The 26,851-nt window shown below is 41.2% G+C and overlaps 1 protein-coding gene across 1 annotated transcript in view; it reads left to right on the forward strand.

Moving 5' to 3' along the window:
* FKBP15 (FKBP prolyl isomerase family member 15) overlaps window positions 1–26,851 on the forward strand; it is a 57,198-nt gene that overhangs the window by 24,733 nt on the left and 5,614 nt on the right. Inside the window, exons 9-24 of the mRNA XM_005902485.3 lie at window positions 201–347; window positions 2,938–3,080; window positions 3,638–3,695; window positions 6,680–6,787; window positions 9,014–9,116; window positions 9,620–9,726; window positions 11,206–11,320; window positions 13,026–13,135; window positions 13,827–13,934; window positions 14,369–14,463; window positions 15,321–15,423; window positions 20,291–20,462; window positions 22,373–22,509; window positions 24,178–24,333; window positions 24,770–24,922; window positions 25,902–26,024. Of these exons, the coding sequence (XP_005902547.2) occupies window positions 201–347; window positions 2,938–3,080; window positions 3,638–3,695; window positions 6,680–6,787; window positions 9,014–9,116; window positions 9,620–9,726; window positions 11,206–11,320; window positions 13,026–13,135; window positions 13,827–13,934; window positions 14,369–14,463; window positions 15,321–15,423; window positions 20,291–20,462; window positions 22,373–22,509; window positions 24,178–24,333; window positions 24,770–24,922; window positions 25,902–26,024 (1,938 nt within the window). The remainder of the gene's footprint in view (window positions 1–200; window positions 348–2,937; window positions 3,081–3,637; window positions 3,696–6,679; window positions 6,788–9,013; window positions 9,117–9,619; window positions 9,727–11,205; window positions 11,321–13,025; window positions 13,136–13,826; window positions 13,935–14,368; window positions 14,464–15,320; window positions 15,424–20,290; window positions 20,463–22,372; window positions 22,510–24,177; window positions 24,334–24,769; window positions 24,923–25,901; window positions 26,025–26,851) is intronic.

Raw genomic sequence — 26,851 nt, forward strand, 5'->3', positions numbered from 1 at the left:
CCAATTTCTCTCATCATCTAAGATATTTCATTTAGCCCTGGATGTGCTGGCTTTGACAAGTCAGCTGAGAAGAAGTATTCTAGATGTTCTTATAACTGGTGTGTGGGAGTGGGGAGCATAAACTGATGATCCTCTGCTGTGTTTTGTCTTATGAGAAGGTTTGTATCTGATGAGCTTTTCCTCTTCTCTGATTCCTAAAGAGCTGGGAGGATGGAATGGTGGGCATGAGGAAAGGAGGGAAGCGGTTGCTTATCATCCCCCCAGCCTGCGCTGCTGGCTCTGAAGGGGTAATAGGATGGACTCCCTCAACAGACTCGATCCTGGTGTTCGAGGTGGAGATTAGGCGGGTGAGTGAAATGGTGCTGTGTTGTGTTTGATGAGTCCTCTTTGCTAGTTACGTAAAATGAATAAATAATTGTGTCGGAAAAGATTCTAAAGATCTCTCTCTCTGTCTTTTTTTCTTTTAAGTAGAAATGGTATAGTTGGAAAGAACAACAGCTTTAGAATCTATTTTTATTTATTTATTTTTAATATAAATTTATTTATTTTAATTGGAGGTTAATTACTTTACAATATTGTATTGGTTTTGCCATACATCAACATGAATCCGCCACGGGTATACATGTGTTCCCTAAAGGCCAAAGTTTATGTCCTTCTTGGCTCTGTATTTATAGTCACTTCTCTCTTTATTTTTTCTGTAAAATAGTGATTCTTACCCAGGGTTCATAGTTTTTGATTTAGTAATTCCGTGGCTACAAATTTACCCTGTCAATATCTTTTCAGAAGTGTGCATGTATACCTGTGTGTAGATGGACAGCTAGAGACAGATGCATGGCTTTTTGCCACGTTGTTTGTGATAGTGGAGAACTGGCAACAGCTTAAGTGTGTTTCATTATGAGACTGATTGAATTATGGTTTTTCAGGGGGTGGACGTCTGTGTATTTCTTAAAGAATATCAAAAATCTGTTTTTAAGTGAAAGAAACAAGTTGCAGAACAGCATGGGTAGTATGATTTTGTGTGTATATTTATATATACACAAATAAATATATACATACGCCCATATATTCATATGAAATTTCTGGAGGCATTTAAAGAAATGTAGTGATTTTTCCTCTGGAGAATGGGAATGGAGTTTAGAAACTTTTACTTTGTTACATTCTACCCTTTTGTACTATTTAAAGGTTTTATTACAAATAATCTCTATGTTAGTCACTCAGTCGTGTCCCAACTCTCTGCTACCCCATGGACTGTAGCCTGCCAGGCTCCTCTGAGCATGGAATTCTCCAGGCAAGAATACTGGAGTGGGTAACCATTCTCTTCTCCAGGGGATCTTCCCAACCCAGGGATCACACCCGGGTCTCTTGCACTGTAGGCAGATTCTTTACTGTCTGAGATATCAGGGAAGCCCAAATGAAGTTTATAGCAACTGAGGTTCATTAATGTTCCCCCTCTAATCCCTTGCCCCCTCACCCCCAAAAAGACTCTGTTGGCTTTACACTGTGATTATTAGGTCCAAATGTGATAGTGTTTGGGACTGTAAACTACGAAATACAATGCAAGTAGATACTATGGCCATCTTCACTGTGGCTGTTATTCCTGCTGCAACAAAGGGTATGCATGGTTTCTCAGTGACTCTTCCCACCCTTATCTCGGGTGGGCAGCTTCCAGATGCCTTTTTCATAGCTTTTATATTTTCTCCATTTCCTTTGAGGACATCATGGCTGTGATAGATAACAAATCAATTTGAATCCATAAAGACTTTTTGTAAACATAAGAAAGAAATACCCTATTTTACCAATAATCAAAGAATTACAAATTGTTTACTAAACTGACAAGGCTGGGGGAGTTCCCTGGTGGCCTAGTGGTTAGGATTCTGGGCTTTCACTGCCGTGGCCTGGGTTCAGCCTCTGATTGGAGAACTGAGATCCTGCAAGCCATGAAATATGGTGGGAAAAAAAAAAAAAACTGACAAGGGTGATACAGAATGGTAATACCCAGTGTGACAAGAGCTTTGAGAAGGATTTATATACCACTTTTGGAGTATAAGGGCTTCCCGGGTGGTGCGGTGGTAAAGAATCCACCTGCCAATGTAGGAGGGGCAGGAAGCTTGGGTTTGATCCCTGGGGGTCGGGAAGATCCCCTGGAGTAGGAAATAGCAACCTGCTCCAGTATTCTTGCCTGGAAAATTCCATGGATAGAGGAGTCTGGCAAGCTACAGTCCAAAGAGTCAGACATGACTGAGCAACTGAGTACAAATATGGAGTATAAAGTAGTTCAGCCTTTATGGTGTGAAATTTAATGGTATATATCAAAAGTTTTAAAAGTAAGTATAACTTTTATCCAGCAATTTAACTTCTGGGAATTTGTATTTTGGGAAAGATTATGTGCAAAGATACAGAGATAAAACTATTCATAGAAGTATTGTTTGTATGGAAGAAATTAGAAATAAACTGAATGTCCACCAAGTAGGAAATGATGAAATATATTTTGTGATAACATAGATATTTATGACTTCTGTCCCCAAAATCCTTTGGAGACTTTTTCCTGAAGTTGATAGCAGTTAAGGGTATGACCTTTGAAGTTAGAAGTTAAAAAGGATGTTGTCGATTAATAATTTAGTTAACATGGAAATATTAATATGTTAATCAGTGAGTGAATAAAGCAGTATGGCCCCATTTCTGTAAAACACACACACATAATATAAATGTGAAATAGTACATCTGAAATCCTAACTATTACTGCTTAATAGTTGAATTGCCAGTAATTATCTTTTTTTTTTTTTCTTTTGGCTTGTCTCCATTTTCTCTTTTGCCTACCATGAGCAGGTAATGACTTTGTATGATGAAGAATAAGTAAGATGGAAGGAGAATGGAGGGGGAAGGGGGCTGTTTTTGTGGTCTGTTGGCCTATTCGACCCGTGGTTGATCTTTCCCTAGGTCAAATTCGCTCGAGATTCTGGCTCTGATGGGCACAGCGTTAGTTCCCGGGATTCTGCAGCCCCTTCTCCCATCCCTCCTGCTGACAGCATCTCTGCTGATCCTGTTGTGTCGCCATCCACTTCGGTGCCTTTCAGATCAGGGTAAGACACTGCAGTTGTATCAAGCTCTTTTATTGTCCATAAATAGGATTCTTAGGGTAGTTCAGAAATAGGGATATATTAAGTTGGCCAGAAAGTTTGTTCAGGTTTGTCCATTGCATCGTGTAGAAGAACCTGAATGAACTTCTGGACCAATGTACTAGTTAAAAACTGAAATAATTTTAAATAATTGGGGGGGAAATGGGATAAAGGAAGTGGGAAACATAATTGCTTCAGACTTTCTAACAAAGGATTAATGTTCATAGTCTATAAAAACACTAATTCAGATATAAAAGAATACCCGCTAAACTTTGGAGAAAAATTGGGCAAAAGCCATAAACACTTATCTCTAAGGATTAAATGTAAATTTTTCTGTTTGAATGGAAAATTGTTTATCTTCAGTAGCTTTCAGAAATTATGCAAAGTACAGAACAGTTGAAATTCTATTTTACAGCTGTTAAATTATCAAACGTCTTAAAAAACAGTGTTTATCCAGTATAATCTGGACTTGTGATTATAGATTTTGTTTTTATCTCAGGATATGTCTTATTTGCTTTCAGGGAGTCAGCTCTTCGTTCCAAATCTAACTCCCTTAGTGAACACCTTACAGTAAATACAGTGAGTATATATGTCTTATCTCCTTAACCCCAGTTTGCTAGGAAGGTTTCGTGTGCCTTGGGTGTGGTAGGTTAGAGAAAAAAAAAAAAAGAGAGAGAAATGTTGATTTAGGGTAGAAGTCAGTGGTTACTTGATTCACTGTCCTTTACTTGGGAGTCAGTTTAAATTAGCCTGGGCTTCTGCAGAGACCTGGATTCAAATCTTTATTCTTACAAACATGTGACCTTGAGAAAATTATCTAACTTCCCTGATCTTCAGTTTCTTCCTTATTAAAATGGAAATAATTCTCACAGCCCCTCTTTGTAATCTGTTTTTGTGATATGTTTATAAAGCCCTAAGTTCAGAGCCTACATAAAACATGTCTTCGGTAATCTCTCAAGATTTTTATGAGGTTTCATCGTGTGTGTACGTGTGCACATGTGTGTGTGCGTGCGCGCTCAGTTATGTCTTACTCTTTGCGATCCTTTGGACCATAGCCTGCTAGGCTCCTCTGTCCATGAGATTTTTCAGGAAAGAATAATGGAGCAGGTTGCCATTTCCTTCTCCAGGGGATCTTCCCAACGCAGGGATTGAACCTGCATCTCCTGCATTGCAGCTGGATTCTTTATCTGCTGAGCCAGTGGGGAAGCCCATGAGGTTTAAATGAAATAATGCCTATGGAGTTTCTAGTATTGTGTCTGGAATATTGTAAGAGCTCAATTAACATTGCTTTTTGTTATCATAATTACTGCTAACACTACATGTCTTTATACTTTGATTTTCTCAGAGGAATTCTACACTAATTCACCAGCTAGTTGGCTTTGCGGAGAAGGCAATGGCACCCCACTCCAGTGTTCTTGCCTGGAGAATCCCAGGAACAGGGGAGCCTGGTGGGCTGCCGTCTGTGGGGTGGCACAGAGTCACGACATGACTGAAGCGACTTAGCAGCAGTAGCAGTTGGCTTTGAGCAGATTGCTGGGCCTCTGTGTTTCCCCAACTGTGAGATAAGGAGACTAGCATGTTGTAGTAAACTTTGGATCTGAAGACTTTTGGGAAGGTGTGCACTGTGTTGGAGGCCGCCCTGCCTGCTCCACGAAGGCCTCTGTGTGCCGCGTGTGGATGGGTGATAGCTGAGGTGGTCGAAGTGCTAACGCTTTGTAGCTGTCGCCTGCCACATTAGGGTAACTGTGTGGACTGAAATCGATGATTAATTTCCCTCCAACTCTAGTTTAGTTGTTTATATACAATCCAAAGTAGGAATTAATTAAGCAAATAATTGATCTGATATGTATAAACAGTGGTCTAAACCCAGAAGGGTAAGCCAAGGAATCAAGAAAATGGGAAAACAGTGTAAAATCTCAGATCTTTGAATGCTGACAAAATTGTTCGGTTTTAGTTCTTTTGTACTCTCTACACACAGCTACTTTTATCAAATATTTCTAAACTTCGGTAACTTTTGGTAAGTTAGTGGTCTACAATGTTTTTTTTTCCTTTCTTTTTTGCAATTTTATTTTTTTAATTGAGACAAAGTTCATATGACATAAAACTTTAACCATCTTTTTACATTTAAATTTTTATTAAAAAATTTTTCTTATATGGACCATTTTCAAAGTCTTTATTGAATATGTTAGAATATTTCTGTTTTTTATGTTTTGGTTTTTTACCTGCAAGGCATGTGGGGTCTTAGCTCCTCTACCAGGGATCGAACTTGTACCCCCTTCTTTGGAAGACAGAGTCCCAACCTAGACTGCCAGGGAATTTCCCAAGTTTTTATCTTTTGCTTTTAATATATAATTGCATTCATAGGACACAGTTAGTAAAACAGTATAACAGGATATACGTTGAGAAGACCATTCCTACCCCTTTCCTCATGTACCCTTGTTTTATTTCACCCCCCTCCCCACCCCCACACCTTGGGTAAATGCTTTTGTTTCTTATGTTTTCCTTCAGTGTTTCTTCATGCAAATGCAAGCAAGTAGGAATGTATATTTTATTTCCCCCCTTTCACAAAAAATAGCATATTATATGTATTATCTACCTTGCTTTTTATACTAACAGTGTCTTTCCATGTTAGTGTATGGAAAACTTCCTCATTCTTTTCTATCTTTAGATCCCGGTGTTCCATTGTGTGGATATTGATTTATATAATTAGTCATCTTTTGAGGGATCTAACTTGTTTTGCTGATGTGCCTCCACTGTTAAAAAAAGATGAGCACACACTCTGAGTATATAATTGTTTACAAATTATATGAAGTATTATCCATCGCTGTAAGCAAGTTTAATGTCTTATGTATACAGTAGCTTGAGCAAGCTCTGGGAGATGGTGAAGGATGGGGGAGCCTGACGTGCTGCAGTCCATGGGGTCACAAAGAGTTGGACACGACTGAACTACTAAACAATAATACTGTAGCTTATAAATAATTTTAAAATAGAGGCTATGGTCATTTCGTTTTACACTCACTAGATTATCTTGCTACTCTTAGGGCTATACACTGCTCTGAAAACTGTACTTTGAACCAGTTAATGAATACAGAGGCATCCAGCTCAGGGACTAGTATGTTATCAGTGCCAAGTCAGTGTTAAATGAACCTGAATTTAGAACATAGAGTTCCTGTTTACCTCTCTCCCTAAATCTGTTCTGAATGTTTACCTACTGAGTTGCTCTTGGGCTTTTGAGAAGGTATTATTATCTAAAATGCCTCCCTCCCTTAATCTGTACTTGAGTTTTTCATCTGTAAAGTGAGAATACTTATGCCTGGTAAGGAGACTTGATTGAAATGAAGGAATACAGATGGAACCACTTTGTCCATGCCAACACGTAGGGAATTGTTTTTTCTACTGTCATTCATTGTGACCCATGTATGCTTCTAGGAAAGAAGTCTTTAATTCTCATTTTGTAGAAAAAGTGCTTTCAATAGATGTGGCGTAAGAGTCAAAGACATAGAGTTGACTGAAGGTAATGAACCTTGATTACAGTGATTTTTGTGACTTTCCTTTCTTTTTAGAATCCTGATACAGTCAAGGCCAAGTTGATCTCTCGGATGGCTAAAATGGGCCAGCCCATGCTGCCCATTCTTCCACCACAGCTGGATTCTAATGATTCAGAAATTGAAGTATGTCCCACTGGTTGTCTTAGAATGAATAGTGCAGATGTTGCTGTCTTCTGTTCTTTTTTTTTTTAATATTTATTTATTTGACTGCCCTGGTTCTGCAGCATGTGGGATGTACCCTGACCAGGGATTGAACCCTGGCCCCTTGCATTGGGAGTGCAGAGTCTTAGCCACTGGACTACCAGGGAGGTCCCTCTCTGTTCTTTTAATTGAAATTATTGCTTTTCCTGCCTCTAAACAGAATCATTATTTAGAGAGCTTATAGTCAAAATGATACAGGTTGGTATTGGTACATGTGTTTCTCCTATAATTAGCACTTCCCCTGAGAAATGGAAGCAATTCTGTATATCTGTCACAAGAGCTGGGCGGTTTTAAGTGGTTAATTTAGTTTTCTACTGAAATCTCTATTGTTAGTATAAATCAAACCTTTGAGACCGCATGATGCTCAACCCATAAAGAATGTTCAAGTCATATTTGTTGATCGAATTGCTTAGATTCTCTTGGGAAATGTTGATTTTTCAAGTTTAAAAATTGTATTGCAAAAAAAAAAAATTGTATTGCAATCAGATCTATCAATTTTTTCCCTTTGTTTTTTGCTTTTGACAGTATGCTTAGAAAGCTTTCCCACTTTCAGATATTTGTAAACATTACATGTGTCTTTAAAATGTTTATTATTATAAAAAAATAAAAAAAAATAAAATGTTTATTATTATATATTTAGATTTGTTATTTCATATTTAGTCCATCCGGAATTTGGTGAATGACAAGAAGTAACAATTCGAATTAAGTTCTTTAACCATTGGTTAATTCTTTATTGAATACAATAATGCTTTCTCAACTGAATTGAAACAGTGATTAATTTTTAGGATTCTTTGACATTGATGTTCAGCAAAGCAAAGGTGATGATCTTGAGTAAAAAATTCATAAACAGTTTTATTTTTTCATAATTTTATTTCTTCATGGAAAAGCTGTGTGCAGATTTAACATTTTAAACACAGATAAGATTTCTGGGACCTGTTATAGAATTGATTTTTATCTGGGTTCTAGAAATGAAATTTGGGTAATATATTCTCATTAAAATTTTTAAGTGCTACTTACCTATTATAGGGTAATTTAAATTAAAAAGAAGACATATTTAACAAAAAGGGCATTCTTTTTATGTCATTTTATAATCAGATTTTTAAACTTAATATTATATCATGAACATTTCTGTTAGTATCGATAATATAAGAAAAAGAAATAAAGCAAAGCTTTATCACCTTTAAAGATAGATAACCCAGTGTTCTGTTATATTGATTTATCATAATTCCTTTCATTCTGTTGTTAGACATTTAGGTTGATTTGTGTAATGATGTAAACCTGGGATGCTTTTCCAGAAACGCATAATACATTTCTGAGAATTTCAGGAGATAAGAGGAAGTTCTAAAGTAAAAGAATGTCGAAGAGATATCAGCCCTTGAACTACTGTAGCATAGCAGATCACAGTCTCTGTACATTGTGCCTCAAGTTTCTTTTTTCCTTGCGTGAATCAGGAAGATGTCTATACATTAACTTTGTTTAGACATTCTTTTTTTTTTTGGCCACTTTGTGTGCCATACAGGATCTTAGTTCCTTGACTGGTGATTGAACCCATGCTCCCTGCAATGTTACCTTTATTTAGAATTAGAATAGGATCAGCATCACTTTGCTTTTATGAAGAAAAAGAATGAAGGGAAAACACTCTATATTGTCAAAAATAGCCTGGTAATGAGACACAGTGACTCCTACTGTGTGTGATTTTCTGTGAGTACCTTGAGGTCTGTGGAGGTTATTTGGCAGAAGAGAAAGGCTGCATTATTCCCTGGGGTTCCTTGTGAGACGCCCTAATTCTGTGGAAGCAGACTAGGTCAGTCTTAAGGTAGCTGCTGGTTTGGAAAATGATTCATTATGGAGAGCAGTCACTCTAGCTGCTTCAGATAAAATAACATCGTCAATGGACACTGGAAATTTAACTATAATTATTCGATAGAACTTACAGGGAGAGAGATCCTACTCTAGTACATAATAGAGTGCTTTCCTCCCAGAGCCCATGCCTTAAATTCGTGCCTTTCTGCTTACCTTTCCTTCCTCTTTTTTTTTTTTTTTTGGTCTAAAACACTGGTTGTAAGCAGGTTTAGGGTGGATAGTCGGTCTCAGTCTTCAACTAAGGACCCATAGATGTAATAACCAAAATGCTCGTGCCTGTTGTAGGACGTGAATGCTCCTCGAGGAGCTGGGCAGCCCTTGGCGACCCCATCCGTCCAGCCCTCTCTTCAGCCAGCCCATCCAGTGCTCCCACAGATGACCTCACAAGGTAAGGAACCCCTCTAAGGCTCTGTGGCCTTAAATTGGGTTGGTACCAAAATTATCGTCACTGTACTCTAAAATGTTAGGCTGTAATGTTTTAGTACTGAGAACTGGACTAGAGTATAGAACTTCCCAGACTGTCCCTGGATAGGGCATTTTCAGACCTGAGATGTATTTGGTCTGCCTGCTGTGTCTTCTGCTGTGTTGCATTCTTAGGTTTTGAAACTGGCACTCAGCTGATGAGCCATCTCCCTGTGTGTAATTCTGCACTTCCTGTCAGCTGATGGGGTCATAGGTCTGAATCTCGTGCACTCAGAAAAACCCAGTTTCCTTTCACTAGCCCAGTAGGTTTAGATCCTACTTGCTGAGATCCAGTAGGTCTGGTTTTAGGAGAATTAGGTGAGGCAAGTGGTCAAGTGTGAAGGGTGCTGGTGTGTAAGGTGATAGTCCGGACTTGTACCAAGAAGTGGGGAGTGGGTTTAACAGTGAGAACTTTTTGTTCTATCTTAGCACCTCAGCCATCTGTTTCCCGTCTCCAAACACCATCTGCTGCTTTGATGCAAGTTGCATCTCTTGATTCCCACTCAGCTGTATCTGGAAATGCCCAGTCCTTTCAGGTAACATTTTTTAACCATGTCAGTTATATGCTGTCATTTATTATTGTTCTGTTCAGTCTCTTTTTCTATTTTTGCTCAATTTGTACAGCAGCAGTTCCCCGCAGAGCTTAAAATTTTTCCCCTTCCTGAAACCACCACTTTTTCATGTCTAAACAAGCAAAGGATTGCCTGCCTTGCAGGTTGTTGTCAAGATTAAATTTGAGAACCAGCAAAACACCTGACAAGGCCTGACACACAGTGAAAGCCAACTGATGTTTGTTTCCTTCCTTTCACACATGTCTAATTTAGAGATGTGTATTCAAGTCTTCTGTGCTCTTCTCTATCACACAGCTGATAGGCTAAGATTGCGCTCTACACTCAGTAGAATGGTTGTGGTGGAGGGGCGGTGGGGGAGGCTGTACACAAATACAGCTGAACTCGAATTGTTTAGTTATCCTCCAGAGGTGAGCTCTTAAAAGTAGGTTTTTGTTTTTGTTTTTTTTTCTGTTTTCATAGGAAGCAGTGGCAACAGCCTGTGTGTCTCTGCTGACAGTTTGCCAGGACAGTAGACTCTTTCTTTTGCCCAACACATTTGATGGATAAGACTTAACTCCCCATGATAAAAGACTCCCACTTCTTTGGTGATTCTTCATGTGGGGTACAGGGAGGTGAGGGGGAAGGGGTCAGAGCAATGGTGGTCAGGCAATGCCTCATTAGTAAGGGTGCATCAGAAATCAGAAAAGTCCTAGCTTGGCCTCTCTCACTCCTGAATGGACCTAATGGAGAGTTATATCCTGTAGTAATGGATGGGTAGTTACACCTGTCCCTGGAAACTAACTGTATTTCCTTAATTCAAGGAAGAATAACTATCATTATTAAAATGATAGCTGCTGTTTATTGAACATTAATTGTCTTCCAGGCACTTACTTACCAGGGGGTTAGGAACTTTAGCTATCTGTCACTTCATTTAGCCCATACAACAACCGTAAGAAGTGGTATTGTTATTTTCATTTAATTGTTGAGGTGACTGAGGCTCAGGAAAATGAGAGTGCTTGGTCATACAGATAAACATCAGAATCTAGCTAGGCAGAGGCATCCTTTGGAAACTATTGGATTTAGTTTGGAATCAGAACGCCTCTTTTTTTACTTTAATGAAACCAAGTAGAGTTTGCTTAGTTTTAAAACGTCTCAGGCCATCTATTGGCCCAATGGCTGAGGGATGAATTCCTACTGAATTAAATCATCACAAGAGGACTGGGGAGTAACCTGAGATGCCCGTAGGGCTTTAGTGACTAGCATCGCTAAATGCCAGGAATGAATTACATCATTCCTCTCCTGCTGCAGTTACTGTCCAATACCAAACCCTGGTCTATCCGTCTCCAGCTTCAATATGTTTGAGTCTCCTTCCAGTTTACCTACCTTATTCCATCAAAGACAAGCTAAGCAGAAAAGAGAGAGATGAATGTTTTGTAAACCGGCTGTAATTTGGCCTCTTCTCAGCCCTATGCAGGTGTGCAGGCCTACGCTTACCCCCAGGCACCAGCTGTCGCTTCCCAACTGCAGCCCGTTCGGCCCTTGTACCCCGCACCACTCTCGCAGCCTCCTCATTTTCAAGGTAGGCATTTCTCATCTTCTGCTCTTGCTGGGCTTCCCCGTCTCCCATCCATTCTCATTTTGACTCCAGTAGATCTCTGCCATTTTTGTCTTTTCTTTTTTAAGAAGCTTAGTTGAGGTATGACTTACATACCATGGAGTTCACTAGTTTTTTTCCTTTCTTTTTTAAAATATAATAAAGATTTATTTCTTGTGCATGCTACATGTCCGTTATGGGTAGACTGGAAGTTGGGTCATGCCTGGTCATCACTCTGGAAGGAGGTTCCTGGAGCAGGAACTGTCTGAAACACTGACCTTTGCGAGTTTTGTGTGGATCCATATGTTCCTTTCTGCTGGTCAGGGACTCCTGTCCGCTGTCAGCTGTGCTCTGTGAGATCCTCTGTATCTGAAGATGTATCCCTAATGAATTGATGGAGAGAAAAGTACCCCGCATCCACCGACTCCTCCGTGTCTTGTCATCTCCCCAGTTCACTGGTTATAAGTGTACAATTCAATGACTTTTTTTTTCAGTCTACACGGTTGTGCAAACATCACCACGATCCAACTTTAGAACATTTCCAGCATCCCCCTCAAAGCCCTTCTGACTAGTGTTTTGTTTCTTGCATTTTTTTCCTGCCAGCCCTTTAAATTCCTCTCTGAGAGTTGCTCTGTAGAGTTCTTCGTAGATAGTAAAAGAGGAAAATATTGGAGGAAATTGGGAGAAAGCATGACTGTTTAGAATCTCATATGAGAGCTACTTTGTTACAAGTTTAAAGTTGTGAAAAGAATACACTTTTATAAAAAGTCAACACAAAAGAGTGTGAAATAAAACTTTACTGTCTTCCATCTTTAAACCCCCTTGACCTTAGGAAGCAGTCACTTGAGTAACTTTTCAGGTATTTTGTATACATGTACAGTATGGTTGCCTTGTGTAAATACGAAGCAAAGTAAGTGTATGCAGCTGGGATGGTATCCTGCCTTCTTCTGAAGCTTGTGTTTTGCACAGTGATCACTTTGAGTATTAGGACAGGGGTAGAAAGAAGCAAGAATATCCCCAACGAAATGTAAGGTCCGGGAGCGGTTAAGAGTTTCCTGTGTGTATCCTTGGTCTGGAAGCCCTGCTCTTCTCCATCTGGCAAACTACTAAACCTGTAATCTCTTCTGAGAAGCCTTCCTTGTTACCATCCCTCCCTCTCCTTCCAGAGATGTAAATGTATATGTGTCACTAAAAAGTTAATGTTGCTGTTCTCTGTGCTCCTTTTTGTACCTTGTAACCTGGTACATGGTTCATTCTTTGCACTTACAACAAACACTCTGTTACAGTGATCCGTTTACATGTGAGTCTCCTCACCAGACTAAGCTTATCAAGGGCAGGAACCATGTTTCACTCATTGCTGTATCCCTGGTACCTGATCCTATGCCTGGCATGCAGTTGGGTGAATGGAGAAGCAATCTGAGCTGCTAATGGCCCCACGTGTGCCCTGGAACCAGACTGTACCGCTGGTTGCATGCCGCAGGAGCACATCGTGGTTATTGTTAGTTTTGGAGCCCTTTGACCTTTACAGCTGTTCCATCTTGTCCTAACGGTGTGACTCACCGCCAGCCTTTCCTAGTCTTTGGAAATGTTCATTTCTTTCTTTCCTCTGCTGATAGAGCTGTTGGCTTTTCCTCATTCAGTGTCCTCTCTTACAGTTTCATAAGTTTCGTCTTGGCTTTTGTCTATTTAGGATCAGGTGACGTGGCTTCATTTCTCATGACTGAAGCCCGGCAACATAACACTGAAATTCGGATGGCAGTCAGCAAAGTGGCCGATAAAATGGATCATCTAATGACTAAGGTAACAGAGTCATCTCATTTTGAAAGTAAGGGTATAAAGTGAATTCCCTGGTGGTCCAGCAGTTAAGAATCATTGCTTTCACTGATTCAGTCCCTTGTTGGGGAACTAAGATCTGGAAAGCTGTGCATGGTGCATCCAAAAAAAATTAAGTGGGGTATAAAGAGGGAGTACGAAAAGAGAGCCACCAGCACTACAGGTGAACTCTTTCTTGTTTTCTGTATTCATACTGCATGCTCACTCACTCAGTTGTGTCCAGCTCTTTGTGACCCTATGAACTGTAATTTGCCAGGCTCTTCTGTCCTTGGGATTCTCCAGGCAAGAATACTGGCATGGGTTGCCATTCCCTTCTCCAAGGGATCTTCCCCACCCAGGGATTGAACCTGCGTCTCCTGCATTGCAGGCAAATTGTCTACCACTGAGCCACCTGTGAAGCCCCATATTGATAGTGGTTAGTAGTTATTTCCCAAAAGAGTTGTTTTATTTAGGGATGCAGTTAGCAGAAGAAAACTCCTGCTTACATTAGAGATTGTCTCAGAAACTTAACAACCCTCTCAGTGGTCAGATCTTGGATACATTGTATTTCTCCTTGCAAAAATTTCATTAAAATGAAAATTAATTTTAATTACATTAATTCATTTAATTCATTAATTTTAATGAAATTTTAAAGACTTTTCTGGCACTAATTTTGTAGGTTGAAGAGTTACAGAAGCATAGTGCTGGCAGTTCCCTGCTCATTCCCAGCATGTCGGTGACCATGGAAACAAGCATGATTATGAGCAACATACAACGAATTATTCAGGTGAGAGTGGTCTCAGCCTGGAGATCTTCCCATGCTCTGTCCAGAGATGTACTACCTTTAAAACCTCCACTCCAGGAATAAGAGCATGTAATAAATGCTCACGCTCCATGGAATTGGGAAATTCTGGAAAATCCACTGTGGCTTAATCTAGTCCAAGTGACATCACTCTGTAATCGGAAGGAAGCATTTCTCTTTTCACCATATACACAAATTCACTTCACTTTATAGCCATTTATATGTTTAGTCTGTTAGATATAGTGATTTGTATCCATCAGGTAGAATTTGATATGTTGTTGTAAGTATTTATATTTATCTGGACAGAAGTTCTAGGTTTTTTTTAACAGTATCACCCATCAGTTCAAGTTGATTCCCTTTTATCTGATGCTTTTCTCTTAAAAACTTCAGTTTTACACATCACATATTTTTGAATTTAGGAAAATGAAAGGTTGAAGCAAGAGATCCTTGAAAAGAGCAGTCGGATAGAAGAACAGAATGACAAGATTAGTGAACTAATTGAACGAAATCAGAGGTAATGACAGGTACGGGGCACTGGCTAGGATGAGCAGAAAAGGGTTTAGCTTGTAAATGCCCGAGTTCAGTGAACATTTGTTCAGGGGGCTTTGTGTATGTTTCTGCTCTTTTCTGCTTCCTGCTTGTCGCATGAATGACTTCTTGGTGACGGAGAGGGATTTCAGGAGAGAGGGCTCAGGAGGCTGCAACAGAACACGCACCCGTGTTTGAGTCCACCCTTTGCTCCTCATTTGTTCTGTGGCTTTGAGCATTTTATTTATTCCTTCTGGCTCTAGTTTCCTCATCTGTAAAAGTAGTGTTAATGCCTAGGAAAACTCTGATGTCAGCTTTTCTGTCTTCTGTGTGGGCTGGGCTGACTCTGTTTTATCAACCAGAACTTCACAGATTTCCACATAAACCCAAGCACTGTATAATTTTTCTAGATACTTCTGAAAAAGAATTTTGGGGGAGTGGTCAGGGGAACATGTCACAGCATATAGCATTTCATTTTAAAAATACCGTTTTCCATATTTCTTTTCTTCAGTGTCCCTTATCTCCCACATGGAGGAGGGGAGGGAATTGGTTTTCTTCTCTTCCTTCCTTGCAGCCTTCATATTCCTATCTCTTTCTTCTCTCATTTCTCCCCACTACACCTGATCGAATTCCTCTCCTCTTTATTCTACACATTCAAAGCAGTTCACCCCTGGGCCCAGGTTCCTGCCTCCAAACTTGATTACTGCAGATCTTAGGAAAAGGAACTGCTTTCGGATTGTTGCTGATGAAGGAGCAGAGCAGCGCTCTGGCTGCACATTGGGTTGTGCCTGCTCTGCATGGAGTGCCTGATACGTGTTTTCTTTTCCCCTCCTTATTTCATAGGTATGTTGAGCAGAGTAACCTGATGATGGAGAAGAGGAACAACTCACTTCAAACTGCCACAGAAAACACACAGGCAAGAGTTTTGCATGCTGAGCAAGAGAAGGTAAAGAAACTGGGGAGAGAAAAGCCCAAGTCAGGATGTGTAGAGCCAAGGAGTGTGTCCTCTGTACGTACTTACCAGTCTCCTTTTGAGCAGAATTTTTGCCATTGTCGGGAAGAGAACTAGAAATCTCCCAGCAGATTTTTAATACATCCACCATCCAGATTTCTGTTTTTTAAATACGTTACAGTTAGTTGACTCAGAAGAAATCACTGATCTTAGTAATTTGGTTAAGGTGAGGATTAACCCAGTTTATTAGAAAGGAATCCTATTCTGCTGAAAAAATCAGCAACAGTTTCTGTTATGCCACGTAACACATATTTATTGTGAAGTTTGAGATGGTTTAAGTAAGCAATCCTTCATCTGTGTCTGCCAGAGCATTTTAAAGTACTGCTGTTTGACTTCAGTCAGCTCAGAATTATGTATTTTGACCTGTTTCTGAAGAGGGTCTTGGGTTGAGGAGGACTGCTTTGGAAGCCCCATTCTTCCTATCTTTGCTGCAGTGATACTGTTTATCTGGAATGAGTTCCTTCCTGTTTGGCCTCTCCCTCATCAGCTGGGAGATTACAAACCTTCATCTGCTGTTTTTTCAGAGGTTTAAGAAGTAGCTTATATTTTGTATTTGAATATTTTTTTAAAACACGAAAAGTTAAGGTAGGATGCACGTTATAACTTTACATACTTTTTTACATTCTGGTAATGACAAGGATTCCTTTCTTGGGTCTCATTGCTGTTATTCTTTATGTCCTCTTAGCTAGTATCCAGCCAAGTAATAATAATAGTAATAATAATAATAATAATTTAAAAGTGGACACCTTATCCTCAGATAAGCTGTGTTTTGCCAAGTCCAGTCTTGACCCTGAATCTTTCCCATTGCTACTTGACACTGCCCTTTGTTTGTCATGGCTGAGTCCCAAAGCCTGGATCCCCACTCCCCATGAAGTCTACTTTTTTTTACTATTTCTCTTTCATCTACTTTTATTTGCTTTCTCTTTCCTAACAAGGCAACCACATATCTTATTTGTTGTGGCTGTTAACTATTATTCAGGTCTACAATTGATTATATAACTTGTTCTAGATCAGTGGTTCCCAAATACTGGTTTGGCTGCCTCAAAATCACTTAGGGAGCTTGATCAAAAATATACATCTGTAAGCTTCACCTTGAGATTCTAATCCAACATTTCTAGTTGAGGTCTGAATCTGAACTTTTAAAAAGCTCCCCTTGATTCTGAGACAGAGCCAGGTAGGAGGCACTGCTCTTATCAGTGATTTCTTTTGCCACAGTCTGTGGAGGTGGCAGCTGCCACACCTTTGTTTTTAGCAAGCTCACTATGTGGCTCCCATGCTGGGTGTCAGTGGTATGTGTGCGTGTGAGTATGTATTCCAGTCAAACTTTATTCACAAACATAGATAGCAAGCCAGTTTGACCTGCAGGTGATAACTTGCCAATCCCCTGAATTAGCTAACTAATCCACCCAAATGCTTGTTGATAAGCTCCAAAAGTGTCTGGTACAATACATGAACCTGGTCAGTGCTCTATTTACAATAGCCAAAACGGTAGTGATAATAACAAAAACAGTACTACCTGTTGTTGTTCTGTCACTAAGTCATGTCTGACTCTTTGTGACCCTGTAGACTGGAGTACCAGGCTTCCCTGTCCTTTACTATCTCCTGGAATTTGCTCAAACTCATGTCCATTGAGTCAGTGATGCTATCTAACCATCTCATCCTCTGCCACCCTCTTCACCTGTCAAACACCTCCTCGGTCCTAGGCACCATGCTTACACAGATCTGTTTGAAGACATCTCCTGGGCTATCAGGAGATAGTCTTGATATTCTTGATGAGTCAGGTACCATATACATGCTTCACTTGGTCTCCTTTATTCCAGTAAAACTTATCGAGCCTTGACTCTCCCATTTTTCTTTTGATCCACCTCTTAAGAGTCTTCCGTGTGATATCTCTCCTCTTAAATGGAAATAATCAAGGTCCTTTCATGCCTGGAGGTACTTCTCTGCCTGCAAGCACAGTTCAGAAACCTGTGGTTATATGCTCAATGAATATTTGGTAAATGAAATTATTTTTCTCTATGGCAGTATTAATATTTCCACATAAAACCATGGAATAATGGTTAAAACTGGAGAGAAGTTACAGTTCATCTAGTTTGATATTCTTTTCCAGAAGAGCAAGCTGAGGCCCAGGTAGAGTAAAAGACTTGCCTGGGGTCTCACCTGCAGCCGGCTGTGTCCTTTTCCCTTTGCCAGATGGCCATCTTTCTTTGGTACCATGTTCCTCCTCCTATCCCGAATGCTTTTTCCCTTGTTTTTCTGAATTCTTGGTTCTTTCTTGTCATGGCTTTCTCTTCCCAGCTCTCCAGTCAGCAGTGGAATTTGATCCCAGGTGCGAACCAGGGAGCTGTCCTATCCACTGTGTAGGTTTTTGATATTTTCCTTTCTCATTTGATATTGCAGACCCTTACTTAAAACAATCATAATTTACACACCCACACACATGTGCACACAGATGCACATACATACACATATTTATATATATTCACACATTTCTTTCTGATTACAAACATTACATCTGTTTCTTCCAGGAAATACAGATAAGCAAGCATAAAACATAACTCACAAATTGTCCTCCCACTCAGAGATGCCCTCGTGCTCAGATTCTTCGCAACCCCATGGACTATAGCCTGCCAGGCTCCGCAGTCCATGGGATTTTCCAGGCAAGAAGACTGGAATGGGTTGCCATCTCCTATTCCCAAGGGATCTTCCTGACCCAGGGATCAAACCCACGTCTCTTGCATCTCCTGCATTGGCAGGTGGATTCTTTACCACTGAGCCACCTGGGAAGCCCCACAGTCAAAGATAATTTTTATATGTATCATTCATCCCTTAACAGTTTTCGCTATGTGTGTGTTTGGGAGAGAGTATTACTTGCTTGTAAGAGGCCTTTCTCTATTGGGGCCTGAGTCAAGAGCTTTTGAGTGATCTTCCATTCTGCTTGTTCTTGATGAGAGTGAGCACCGCCTCTCCCCTGGAACTTGTCCCCTCCCATGGTCTTAGCTGCTCCGAGGTGCTATGTGAACGGTCTTCACTCTGATTTTAGTGAACTCTGGAGCTGTGATGAACACGGAGCTCTCTGAGCATTGTGTTAGTTCCGTTTCTACCAGGCCACTTGGGACAGGACAGTGAGTAAAACTTTTATTCTACTTGTGGCAGATGAAAACCCTCTTCTGTCTGGAAATTCAAGCTGCCTTTGTCCTCTGTGTTTAACAGATGAAAACGTAAGGCTGCTGAACAGCAAAAATAAATATCTTAGAGCTCACTCTGAAGGATGTTGTTAAAAAATTTATTCTGATACTTAATAAAACCATCAGGGAGACTTTTGTTCAAGACTGTTGCTATAGATGAGAGTTCTGTGGTGGCCTTGGGGTTAGGATTCTAGGCTTTTACTGCTGTGGCCTGGGTTCAGTCTCTGGTTGAGGAACTGAGATCCTGCAAGTCACAAGGCGCAGCCAGAAATCAAAAGACTCCTGCAACAGGTACGAAAGATTGGGCTCAACTGCAAACACAATAAGGGCAAGAAAGCAAGTAGGGAATTTACAGCCATGGAACAGTGAGAGGGTCAGTGGATGGAAAATTACTAAGAGGAGAATCATAGGAAGGGGGATTCTTGCTAACGACAGGCCAAGGACTTAGATAGCAAAGGTTGGGATGAAGAGCTGTGATCAGTTATCGGGGTAGAGATTCTCTCTAAACTGACATAGCAGGATTCTTGCTAAAACTGGGCTGGTCGGGCCAAAGACAGGGTGGGGAGACCAAGGCTGAGCGCTCTGAGGCCCTGACTTGAAGTTTGGTCAGAGAGAGCCTTTGCCTGTGGACGCTCATATGCTCATTCCTGGCCTATTTCTTTTTACTTTGTGTACCATTCGTTTTATTTCCTCCACCTTTAAGAGAGCCAAAATATCAGATTTTAAATGTAAGCTAGAAACCTGAATAAGGCTTTGGAATAAAGTTTAAAACTGAGGTGGGCACAGTGACAACCCTAAGAAGGGACAAGTGATACCAAGAAAGTAGACAGCAGCAGAAACGCACGTGCAGTACAGTCATCTAGGGAGGAGTAATGGTGGACGCCTACAGCATGGAGAGATGGTCCCACCCCAGATACACCCTGCTGTCCGGAGGTCACGCCCATGAGAGCCGTCATGCACCGCCTTTCCTGCCTTGTTTTGACAGGAGCTCGTCCGTGCAGGTGGAATGAATGTGGCATTTGTCCCTTGTTTCCCATTCCTTTTCACTGACCATCCTTTTGTTTGCATCATCACCCTTAATACACAAAACACAGTAGGTGATTTTTCCAGGGGGTCATTTTGGTTTCATCGAATGTAACTTGAGAATATTTAGCTCCTGTTTGGCCAGTACGAGCCCCGTTTAAAATGCATTGAGCAGCCAAAGAAGTTGGAGTGTTCCTTTCTTTTATTACCACGGTTCTTCCCCAAACCCCCAACACAGTTACTCTGACGTGACTGATCTTTATAGTACCATTAGTGCCACAGTGCTCAGGAGAAGTTAGAGACTGAGAAGTGGATTGCCATTGAAAGCATTCAATTTAAAATTTAAAATGCTCTTTTCTTCTTTTTTTTAAAAAAGATTGTCCTTTATAGGAAAACTAGAAAATGGCAAGAATACCATTTTTACAAGGTAATTCCCGGGTCAGAGACCTTGCACATTTGAGGGCTTGATTTTGATTCAGTGCAGGTCAAAGGTGGCCTTAGCTCTCTTCCCACCAGTTCAGCCAGCACAGAGTATGTGAGCTTGGGACATCACCATGTTTAAAGTGATGTCGTACTTTGTCGCTTTTCAGGCCAAGGTGACGGAGGAGCTCGCTGCTGCCACTGCACAGGTCTCTCATCTGCACCTGAAAATGACAGCCCACCAAAAGAAAGAAACAGAGCTGCAGGTCCAGCTCACAGAGAGCATGAAGGAGACAGACCTCCTCAGGGGCCAGCTCGCCCAACTGCAGGCAGAGCTCTCAGGTACGCCCTGTGGAGGGGGCTGGGGCTGTGACCAAGTAAGCGTAAGCAATTACACTGTTTCCTTCCCCTCGGTCCGTCTGACAGAAGGCTCATGAAGGTTATGAAGGATGAAGCCAAAAATTGAGGTGAACCAGTATAAACCTACAGGATTGACATAAATGACAACAGGAGAACTGACCGTCCATTTAGTGCCACTAAGTGGCCACAGTTCTGCTATGTTTGGTCAAGTGTTCAGTCTCTTTGGTACTTAGGATTGGCCTCACAGGCCTTGAAGAAATAATCTAACTTGTGACTAACCTAACTGGGGGGTTCCTCTAACTTGTGACTCAGTAGAGGCTTAAGAAGGTGCTTCTTGCATTGGTTGCCTCTTTCCTAGAGGATGGATTGCAGTCTTTCAGCCTGGCACTCAAGGCCCCTCCACCTTGGCTTATTTCCTGTTATGTTGCTTAATTCATCGTAGCTCTGGGCATACTAGCCAGCCTGCTGCTTCAGCACATCCTGTATTTGTCTTGCTTTTTATCAGTACTGTTCTCTGGACTTGTGGTGTGCCCACCATCACCAAGATTTACCTCCAGTTCTCTCCAAAAACTGCCTCTTTCAGAAACTTCACCCTTTTTTTTGCCTCTAGAATATTTGATCTCCTTTAAAGTCTTGCATCTCTGAGTGCATTATTATGACCATTTTCAGAGTTAGCCTTTGATCAGCACTACTTGTGTGTCTGTTTTCCCTTCTATAATGCAAGCCTCTGAAGGGCAAATATGATGCCTTGCTCATCTTGTGAAGTCCTCCCCTTAGTACTAGTTCAGTGCCTGGCACGAAGGTGCTGCTCGTGACATGGTGAAAAGCAGATTTGTGAAGACTGGCATGTTGATTCACCCACCACCTTGTAAAAATAAATGCAGAAGGCACAGATGGGACCAGTGGGTCAGGTATGGCAAGAACAGCAACAGTTAAGAAACAAAATTCACTTGCCCAAAAAGAGAGCTAAAAAACACTGATCTCAGTTGGTGAAGTGATACCTTGAAGATAAATCCTTTCCTTCTTAGAGCATCACTTGAGCAAACTTGAGGGAAAATCTTAGATTCAAATGTCATACTGATATCTTCTTTCCTGTTTTCACGGTGCCCTGTGACAGTTACCTTAAGGGTACCATAACGTCTCAAAAGTTTTCCAACAAAATTAATTTTGATGCGTTACATTTTAAAAATTACTATTTTCCTATTGAAGTATAGTTGATTTACAATGTTTTACAATATTGTGTTAATTACTACTATACAGCAGAGTGATTCAGTTATACATATATATGTATATATTCTTTTTTTTAAATCTTTTCCATTATGGTTTATCATAGGGATATTACCCCTATGGCACAGATATCCCTCTGTGCCATACAGTAGGACCTTGTTTGATGTATTACATTTTAAAGAAATTTTCCAAATAGCTTTATTTGAGAAGGAGTGTTTAGAAAACAGACTATTGATAGAATGTCCCAGCTACCAAGAAAGTTGAGAATATCTTACCAGGCATTGAGAAAGGGCCTGGACTAAACAAAGATCTCAGTGTGTTGAGTCCCGTGGGTTGAGATGATGACTGACATGGAACTGAGGGACGGATACATTTCAGGGGTGATCTCTGACTGCTTGCTACACTTCTCTTCCATTTTGTGTGTGTCGGAGGTGACCTGTAGGTACAGAGATAAATATGGATGGGTGTGGAAGTCAGTGGGTCAGTTTATGGCTTGATAAGCCTGTTGCTGGTCAGTGAGGTGATGCTGGAAGAAGTGAGTGGAAGAGGCTCGTGTGGGAGGGTTGGAAGATGAGAGAACACAGTTTTGAAGGAGCTGTCAGGATGCCGTACAGCCCACGGCAGCTCTGGTTCTACAGCCACGCCTTCGTGCTATCATATCTCAGAGGTCCAAGAAACCTCCCAGCAAGTGCAGTCCAAACTCAAGAGTGAAAAGCAGAGCCGGAGACAGCTGGAACTCAGGGTGACCTCCCTGGAGGAGGAGCTGACTGACCTGCGAACTGAGAAGGAGTCTCTGGAAAAGGTAAGCTCTCCATCTGAAGTTTCTCTGTTGTATCCAGGTGGCCAGAGTGGGCTGTTTCATAAACATTATTTTCCTTTTAAAAAGTACTGTAGCGTGTGCTCACTGTAACATACAAATAATACAGAAAAATATAAAAAATGAAATTTATGTTTTCCTCTTCTCTACACTAGAGGCAAGAACTATAAAAAAATGTATGATTATTCTTCCAGATTGTTTTCTTTGTGTATAATATATACATGCACATAGCACACATGTGTGTATGTATAAAGTATATGTTTACACATATGTGTACACTCATAACATTTTTAATAATAATGTGATCACTTTTAATACTTTAAAGATTGTATTGTGGCCGTTATACTGATAAGAATGAGAGCTTTCTCATTCTTTGTAACTACTACAGAGTAGGCTGCTGCAAGGCTGTACCATAATTATATTTAACTATTCACCTATTGATGGATATTTCTGTTTCTAACTGTTCACTGTTTCAAACATTGCTTTCGTGGATACCTTTGTACTGTATAACTTTTTTTGCAAATTCATTTGAGCATTTCCATAAAAATTGATTGCTTGAATTTGAATTGCTGCATCAGAGAAAATTCTCAACATTTAAATTTTTAAAATAAATGTCACCAGATTATCCTAGAGTATGTTAGCTTACATTTCCAGCTCTGTGTAAGCAAGCCTATTTCTCCATTATTTTTCCAACTCTGCCTGTATAAATTTTTACAATCTTTCATGATAGGTGAAATATGCTTATCTTATCTTTAGGTGTATTTTTGTTCGTAGTAAAGCTTTCATATATTTAACACCTATTTGTATTTCCTCTGTTATAAACACTATTAAAATGCTACTCCTTTGTCAGTCATAGGTGTTACAAATATTTTTCTAGTTTGATGTTTTTTAACCTTATTTAGTGATATCTATTGTTATTTTATAAATTTAACGCTAGGATAATACTAGCCCCATTGAACAAATTGGGAACATTTCTATCTTTTTCTATATTTTGGTACAGCTTAGATATGAAGAGAGTGGTCTGTTTCTGAGCTTTTACTAAAACTCTCTAGTAAAGCCCTTTGCCTAGTGCCCTTTTAGAGGATAAATCTTGGTCTGTACTTTGTTTCTTCCATAATTTTATCAGGTTTTTTTTAAAAAAGTTCTTTCTGATTTTGAGGGCTGTTTCAATTTTTCATTGTTCTCGATACTCCTACAGTGATCACCCTTGTAACACGTAATCTTTAGGATCTACTGCTTCCTTAAAATAAAGTCTAATTTGTGTAATTTCTGGGTGTGTGTATGTATTTTGAAGGTCCTGTCACAGAATTGTGACTTTCTTACCAGCAGATTGTGAAAGATGTTCCTCAGAGATGAGGAACATCTTAACAGTGGTAGGTATACAGGGAAATAAGATAAAGTAAATAAAGCTTTACCTTATTTAAATAAATAAATAAAGCTCTTCTAGTTTACCTTCTTATTGTCGCAGTTTTTTTTTTTTTCCCTGCCAGTAGTCGAGAATGTCAAATATATTGGGGAAACTAAACTGAAAAAATGAATTGTTTCCATTAACGAAGTAAGGACCCAGTGATGTTAATAACTAGCACCACCATCACCATCTCCATTTATCTTCTTCAAACAACTGGAGCTGATGACGGTTCTCTTGTTCCTAAGAACCTCTCAGAAAGGAAAAAGAAGTCAGCTCAAGAGCGCTGCCAGGCTGAGGAGGAGATAGACGAAATTCGCAAATCACACCAGGAGGAACTGGACAAACTTCGACAGCTCTTGAAGAAGGCTCGGGTGTCCACCGACCAAGCAGCTGCAGAGCAGGTAATAGGAAAATGAGGCCGGGAAATCAAGGGCAGTGGCAGGACACAGCTAATCTCTAGTCATTTGACAGCAGCCTTTCTTTTTGTAAGTTTCTGCATTCGTGTTTATATGTTGTATGTTCTTTAGTTAGAGTGAATTGGTGTCCTTCATCTGATCATCTGTGGAATTTTGGAGGGAAATAAGTTTCTTCTGTTTAAAAAGGTCTAAGGGTCCAGATCCTGAAAAGTATGATCATATTATGGCCCTGGGGACCTGTCTATAGACAGTCACCCCTTTATCTGGTTGTAGTACCTTTTGGAGTCCTGACAACCAAGGTCTTCCAGATGGTTGTTTCTCTGCTAAATCTGGGCTCTTAACTTTTTTGCCTTATTAAAGATGGGGTTTCCCAAGATGCAGTTAGACCCCCCATGATACAGTGATTACTTTCTCTTGGCAGCTGTCTCTAGTACAGGCTGAGCTGCAGACCCAGTGGGAAGCCAAGTGTGAGCAGCTGTTGGCCTCTGCCAAGAATGAACACCTGCAGCAGTACCAGGAGGTGTGTACACAGAGAGATGCCAGTCAGCAGCAGCTGCTCCAGCTGGAGGAGAAGGTGAGCGTTTTCCCTTGGACTAAGTCCAGGGGATAAATAAGCCCAGGCAATTTAAGGTAAACAGGTTGTTCAAGTCTTGTAGATCCTTTTGTACCCGAAACATGTTAATCACTTTTGAAAACAGAATCATACTTGTTCAGCTCTCTGGTTGATCAGTCATATTACACGTACTCATTTGGGATGACAGGTCAGTGACTTAGAAAAAGAAAAAGCAGCATTCATGTTCTGGACTATGTTTTCCATTATAATTTGATCCTTCATTTATTAAGCAAATACTTATTGAGTGCCAGTTGTGTTCCAGGCACTGTGTTAGGGAAAAGGCTTACAAAGAACACTCCTCAGGAGTCTCACAATCAAGAAAGGGAGACTGAGAAACAAAGATAAGCATTAAGTGCTGTGAGGCCCAGAAGAGGAAGTGCCCAGGGGAGCAGAGCCAAGAGGGACAAGGAGCTTTGATGAGGTGGGGAAGGCCACAGGTGTTCTGGGCAAAGGCCCTGAGATGGGCTGGAGCACAGGTGTGGTGGGATCATCTGGCATAAAACGAGAAAGAGAAGGAGGGATGGCTTACCACCATGTATGGAAGTCCTCATATCTGGAGGTCAGTTAAAGTGTCCAGTTGAAAACCTTCCACTCAGAGATAAGGAAGGCAGTCTTGGTGGTGACCGTTCATATGTCTCTGTGACTAGGGTTATCAGACCCTTCCTCCCATTTTTCATCATATTCTTGACCTAAGTAGGAACAAGGCACGTGACCTTGTTGGGAAAGAGGAGATGGAGTGGTGAGTTGGGACTGAGTGATGAGGAAATGGAGCACTCTGGGTCAGCAGGCCCGGGGTAGGGGTGGAGGGGTGTGGATGTCAGCAGGCCGACGTGAGGTTGACACTTGAAGCTTAGGATGCTTCTCCTCCTCCTGGGCTTCCTGACCTTCACCTGGAAGCCCAGGTTCCCAGGCCACAGCCACAGCCTGTTCGTTTTTGCAGTGTTCAGCCCTCCAGGCCCAAGTCACATCCCTGAGAGAGCAAAATGCACAGCACATCAAGGACCTAGAGAGCAAGGCCCAGACATCTGGGGTCGAAGCCACTGCCGCTGACCCCTCAGAAAAGGTGAGCTGACGTTTCAGAGACGTGAACCGTGTCCTGCAGGGCGATCGCCTGTGCAGAGCAGGCCTGCGGAAGGGACTTTGTCGTCAGTGTGTTGTGTCCTTAGCTTGTTTGCCAATCCACCACCATCTGACTTGCTGCTGCTGCTAAGTCGCTTCAGTCGTGTCCGACTCTGTTCGACCCCATAGATGGCAGCCCACCAGGCTCCCCCGTCCCTGGGATTCTCCAGGGAAGAACACTGGAGTGGGTTGCCATTTCCTTCTCCAATGCGTGAAAGTGAAAAGTGAAAGTGAAGTCTCTCAGTCGTGTCCGACTCTTAGTGACCCCATGGACTGCAGCCCACCAGGCTCCTCCGCCCATGGGATTTTCCAGGCAAGAGTACTGGAGTGGGGTGCCATTGCCTTCTCTGATCATCTGACTTAAATCGGAGTTAATCCATTGGAACCTGTCTCTTTGGTGGCAAACCCAAAGAGCCCTATGCTGAGGTCTGGATAGGTGAGGGAAATGTTTCTAAGTCACAGGAGAGGAGTAGGGATCGTGCCAGCCTCTTCTGGCCACTAGTCCTCGTAGCCTGTGGCAGCTCCAGTGGTGGCCTCAGTGGGAGGGTGGCATCGGGGAGCCGTCTTTGAGAGTCTTAAGCACACACGCCGCAGCTTACCCGTCCTTCCTATAGCCCTTCTGTTGAGTGCTGCTCGTTATTCAGCATTGTCCCCTCCACAGTGTCAGCCTTGGGGTCTCAGTTCCTGACCAGCCGTGTCTCACTGCAGAGTCCTAGGAGGGCTTCATTGAAGCCTTCCAGACCTCTCTCTGGAATTTATTTATGTAACATC

The sequence above is a fragment of the Bos mutus genome, chromosome 8 (genome assembly GCF_027580195.1).
Source record: "Bos mutus isolate GX-2022 chromosome 8, NWIPB_WYAK_1.1, whole genome shotgun sequence".
NCBI lineage: Eukaryota > Metazoa > Chordata > Mammalia > Artiodactyla > Bovidae > Bos > Bos mutus.